At 41.9% G+C, this 5,801-nt stretch overlaps 1 protein-coding gene across 2 annotated transcripts; it reads left to right on the top strand.

Moving 5' to 3' along the window:
- The first annotated feature begins 411 nt into the window (after positions 1-411).
- On the top strand, positions 412-4,810 carry LOC120706126. Of its 2 annotated transcripts, XM_039990700.1 has the most exons (10): positions 412-621; positions 1,149-1,235; positions 1,602-1,676; positions 1,749-1,846; positions 1,975-2,185; positions 2,586-2,845; positions 2,923-3,135; positions 3,211-3,303; positions 3,405-3,509; positions 4,099-4,810. In XM_039990700.1, the coding sequence occupies exons 2-10, from the start codon at positions 1,190-1,192 to the stop codon at positions 4,474-4,476; spliced, it is 1,479 nt and encodes a 492-aa protein (XP_039846634.1). In that variant the 5' UTR covers positions 412-621; positions 1,149-1,189; the 3' UTR covers positions 4,477-4,810. The 2 variants fall into 2 exon arrangements, with proteins under 2 accessions (XP_039846634.1, XP_039846632.1); XM_039990698.1 differs by having other exon boundaries at positions 1,602-1,846.
- The last annotated feature ends 991 nt before the right edge of the window (positions 4,811-5,801 follow it).

Here is a 5,801-nt window from a genome sequence, read left to right as displayed (position 1 = left end):
CAACATAGAAATATGTCATTTCTTCCTTAATGTTTAAATTTAAATTTTAAAGAACTTTTGAACACCTATTTGTTTTATCTTAGATGAAGAAAAATAATAACTTTCAAAAAAAAGATGAGGAAAAATAATAAAAAGAATGGAAGCCAACAATTAGAGGTGGCTGTAGGCGCCCTCTTCCCCAAAAAGCCACATGCGCGTCGAAACCCGCCAACGCCAAAAATTTGGAGGGCGAAATTATTTCCTCCGAAACCATGGGCGCGTCCAGACCCCGCCACTCAAAAAAAATTCGGGCAGAAATTACAATTCTGTCCTAAGACATATGCAACTTGTATGGGCACACCAAGGGTAAAGTGGTAAAAATTCGGACCCCATATAACCTACCCGTGCGCTTCTTGAACCCTAACCGAGCCCATTTCGCAAGTCCCAGGTCATTTGTCGCTGCCGGTCCATCCCTCTCCTCCACCCATCCCCACAGCTTCTAGCCAGGTCCAGTGTCGCCGGCGCGGCCCTCGGACGCCACGCCTCCTCCACTCCTTCCTTCCCCTTGCCGGCGTCTCAGGCGCTCCGCTTCCTCCTCGCACCAGGGAGGGGGACAAGAACAATCCTTCAGCAGTCTTCTCGGTAAGGAAACTCTGGGCCAATGCCTATGCTTCTTCCTCCTCTTCCCTGTGCTTGTGCGCGCGACGCCGCCGGCTTGCTCTACTCTCCTCCCGTGGCTGCCTCCCGCCTCATCGTTCCCCACCGTGTCGCGCTCCTCCTGACCCCTCTGCGTCGCCTCTGCATCTCGCGTTGCCTCTGCTGTGCTGCTGGGCAGCGCATAGCAGCTGGCTACTCACACTGCCACCAGCAGCAAGCTGCTCGTGACCATCAATTGGATTGTGTAGAGTAGATCTGCAAATGGTGTTTGTAGGATGGCTGATTTTGAAGTCCGGATCACACATTTTCTGAGCTCATTTGATTTAGGCCACAATTGATTGCTTAGGCCTACTACATATGGTTCACGACAGTGTTTTAGGAGTTTGTCACTTTCCTTTTGGTGCTGGATAAAATCTCATGATTTGATGACAGTGATAACCACTAGATGGTTGCTGGCAATTTTTTTCGCCTTCTCCGAATTTTAGGATCTCACAAATTTTCTTGGCTTCCAGGTTCTAACGCCTCCCTTCTCTACCGACCAATATAGTACAAGATGGCTCCCGGCCGGAAGGTAGGATCAGGCAAACGGCAACCAGCAGGTAAAATCATTTTGACTGTCATCGGCTTGCTAATTTACAAGTGTATTGTCATCTAGCTAGCTAATGTAGATTGTCATCAGGACTTGTGGCATGTTGATAGAACTGCTAGCTAGTCTAATAGTTTAATCCATAATGTTTACAAATCATCAATGCCTTATTTCACACTTTGGAAATTTGAATACGTTAAACTATTGTTGTCATGCCCCTAGATAAAATGAGGATTGCCTGAATAAAGTTAGGACTACCAATGCATTGAATCTGAATCTGATTACCTGTTTCTAATATTTGGACATGCATCTGAATTGTTTGTGAGAACGGAGTAACTTGTAAGATGATGTTGAACTTTATTTATTCATCAATGTACAGAACAAGAACTAACAGATTATGAGAAAGAAAGAACATTAAATATCATGAGGAACAACCAGAGGATTCAAGAACTTGGTATGTTAAAGTTGAAGTCAATCCTTAGCCAAACAGCTGCACCGTTAAACACCAAGGAGAGGGGTACTGCAGGCACAAATAATAACAAGAAGGCGAGAGGTACTGCAGTATCAGATTCTTTGTATCAGCCTGAAGAGAATGACGACTCTGAAGAAGAAGGCGTTGAAAAGGTCCTACTACAGTGCAATTCTTTACAATTTACTTCACATTATTAAGGCATGCTATGTTGTTAGCAGACTTGCCATTTAGTTAATTCTGGATCTAATTGTTGTTATGGTTTTCTATTGCGGCTTTACAGAGTTCAAATGATACTACTAGAATGCCATTCGGAGGAGCAAGAACGAAGAGAGTCATGGCACCAGGGGGACAAGGCCTACCTGCTAGAGTCACTAGGCAGAAGACAAGAGCGTCGGCTTCAACTCACGAAGACCTTCCTGCCACAGATGTTGCATTGGTACCACCAAGGTCTCCTGCCCAACATGAGGACCCTCTTCTAATGGACGATGAAGGCATGTGGCTGAACTTTGTCCTATTGTTTTTTATTTGTAGTCCTGACTTCTGATTACCTGTTAATTAATATTCAGATATCACGTAAGCTTTATGGTATGATTTATTAAGATATCATGCTAGCTTATGGTGTACTCAATGATTAAGTGTGCTTATTCTGTTCTTATGCGGATAACCTGTCAATATTCACAACTAATGTCCTTATACTGTTTTTATGCTGCTGTCCTTATGCTGTCCTAGATGATTGATGCCTTGTGATGTTCTTATGTTGCTGTCCTGAATCCAAATGGATGATTACTTGCATAGTAGACATAGATATCTTGCATCAAACAGTACCCTGACCAACGAAGTGCTTATGAAACTATATTTGTTAAACTAATTACATGATTGTTTTTTTGTCAGTTGAACATACTACCATCACAGAGCAAGTGCATAGGGGAAGAACTTTGGGAAAAGGACTTGAGAGGATAAGCAGAGGCTTAGGCACTAAGTTAGCAATCCACATTTCTGAAGGGAACAAACGGCCAGAGACACCAATGCAAGCTGCAAAGCTTGCATCAGAGGGAGGGATTGTTCTTAGGCAACACATACCTATCCTTCCACACTGGAAGGAGTACAAGAAGGATCCCTCTATCCTTACAGACTACATTGGCAAAGTTGCTGTGAGTATCACAAATCCTGGTCAATAAATTTACTATATCCCTTTGCATTCTACTATCTAATTTTGATACTCTACTAGGTTCAATTTACCATGGACACCAATTCTAAGCCAGTCAAAGATGCATGTGTTGACATGCTCAAGGGTGGGCAACGTCAAATGAGACACAGGCTCAAAAAACAGTACTTTGATGATGTCCCGGCTAATCAAGTTAGAACTACATCGCCGGTGAATAGTATGACTGATGAGCAATGGAGAGCCTTGGTGGCAATGTGGTCAAGCCCAAGACACAAGGTATGGAAGTACATGATGCTTTGTTAATTATTGCCTTGCACAGTTATGTGCCTGATGTAATTGTGCCATTTGTAGGAGAAGTGCCAGAAATACAAACTGAATCGTGAGTTTGTTAAGTTACAGCAGCGCACAGGCTCTCGGTGCTACATTGCACACCGCTTTGCTGTGGTAAGGAATACTAAACACTTCGCATCTGTGTTCACTACTTTCACTTACACTTATCCTATGTGGAGCTAACAAGTTCTAAATTGTATTGCATATAATTTTAGACCGAAATGCTATATCCCGATGCACCACCCAATGCAATTGAACTTTTCAAGGAGTGCCATCTTAGCAAAAAGAAAGGCCTTGCTGAGCCAGTCCAGAAGGCTATTGTAAGTAATTGTTTCCTTCTAAATTTTGTGCACTGGTGTGAATAAATATATGCTACTTGAGGGCTTTTCCCTAGTTTCCAATCCTATGCTGTTATTTTTTTATGATCAGTCTGCAAAAAGATGAATAAATTCATATGTAGTGTGACCACACATGACATATTTCTTTCACATGCATGAAAATTATCATGGCAATCAGATTCTAATTAAGATTGTTATAAGGAACCTTTGTGTGTGTGTGTAAATTTTCAACAGAAGTACAGAACTACATTCTAACATTACATCATACAATATTTGATTAGTTATTCACTGAACAAATCTCTAATTTCTGTTATTTAATATTCTTTACCTGCTCCTTTGGCTTTACCATGAGCCACATCACCTGTTATTTAATATTCGTTATATGAATGATGTAGAGATTTAAATTTTTATTGATTCTGAACATTCCTGTTGGAGCTATGCATTGCTAAACTAGCACTTCTAATACCAAATTTTTAATGATGATTTCCATGTCAGTTTACTATGATCAAATTTGATGTATAGCTTTCGCTTGAAACTTATATCTAATATTTTGTTATCCTTTCATTGCTAGGATGACATGAACGCTATTATGGCAGCTCCAGTTGAAGATGAACAGCAACCCAATACTGCAATTGAAGCAGTTTCTCAAGTTCTACCATCAAGTAAATTCCTTCAAAATGTAGGCCTTCAGCCAGCCTTGAAGAAAAGATCTAGCCGAGCTGAAACTTTGCGTGTGCAAGAGCTTGAAGCGCAACTTGAGAAGGAGAAACAAGACAAAGAGGAACTTCGACAAAAGCTTGATGGTCAACAACAAGAGATAGACAACCTAAAGAAACAGTCAGAAGAAGCAAGACAGAAGCATCTAGAAGATGTTGGAGATCTCAAGAAGCAATTAGAAGAAAACAATGCTCTCCTTCGTGGTTTGATCAGCTTCAATCAGAGTCAGTAATAGGTGAATACTTATCCCTAACGTGGTTTATGCTTTCATGGGACTATGGTATTTTGGGAATATTATAGCTAACTTTGGATCTAGGAGTTGATGTGTCTAGATGTGAACACTAGGTCCTTTTTGGCTTGAAGTGCCATACTGCTCTGCTGTTTTGTGAACCTGTTGGTTGCCAAATGTGCAAAATGTGAAGATCCTGTTATGTGTGTGGATCTAGATGGTGGTTGTCATATTTTGTGAGATGGTTCTGTTGGTGGAATATATGGATTATTGCTATGTCAATGAACTATTGAACTGTGATAATATTATGTGAATGAAGTATGGTTATGTTATTCTATACTACAAATACCATTTTGTGAGCTGGATGTGGATGTGTTGGGTTACAAATGAGATTAAATTAGCATTATACGATTTATGTTTGGACGGCCACAATAGTTGGGCAGCACTATAGTGGGCTGGTCTCATGTTGGCCCAACTGCGGGCCTTGATATGAGCTGGGCCAACATGGATTGGGTCCAGCTACAAATGGACTTCGCATGGGTTGGGTCAAGCATAGTTGGGCCTCAACATGAGCTGAGTTATCTAAATATGTCTGGGTTAGGCTGCAAGTGGGCCTAAACATGGGCTGAGTCAGGCTACTAGTGGGTCTAAACATGGGCTGGGCCAGGTTGTAAATGGGTCTAAACATGGGCTGGACCAGGCTACAAGTGGGCCTAAAAATAATGTGGGCCAGATAAATTATGATGAAATAAAAACGTCACAAGGTAGAGCTACGTCAGAACCACATCACCCAGCTTGATCCTATGTGGCGAAATCACATTCTACAGCTTATGACAATTTTCTCTCCAACAATAACGATTCTAATGCGTCATAAAAATCTGTGATGATAAATATATCGTCATAAAATCTATGACAATTTTAATATATTTCGTCACTGATTGTCATTAGTGACGCACATTCAATGACGAACTTTTTTTTGTCACAAAGTCGTCATAGATTAGATACAATGACAAATATTTAGTCTTCTGTGACACAATCTAATCGTCATGGAAGGCCAAATTTCTTGTAGTGTGCTACCGGTCCGGCTTACCGGTCGAGGAGACCGGTTAGCCGAGCTCCACGGGCGGCAAGCCGGTCTCGGGCGGCGGACGGCGACTTCTGGCGGCGGACAGGAGTAAAGGAGGGGGGAGCGGATGAGGGAGGCGCTACTGAGCCTTCAGCTGAGGACACGCGAGGTTAAATGCGCCCTGCCGCGCGATGGGCCCTTAATGGGCCGCGGCTTTTTTTCTTTTTCTTTTTTTATTTAACTTTTAAATTCCGCAAACCAT

This window comes from Panicum virgatum, chromosome 5K (assembly GCF_016808335.1).
Source record: "Panicum virgatum strain AP13 chromosome 5K, P.virgatum_v5, whole genome shotgun sequence".
Taxonomy (NCBI): domain Eukaryota; kingdom Viridiplantae; phylum Streptophyta; class Magnoliopsida; order Poales; family Poaceae; genus Panicum; species Panicum virgatum.
This window is presented reverse-complemented; position numbering and strand designations above follow the sequence as displayed.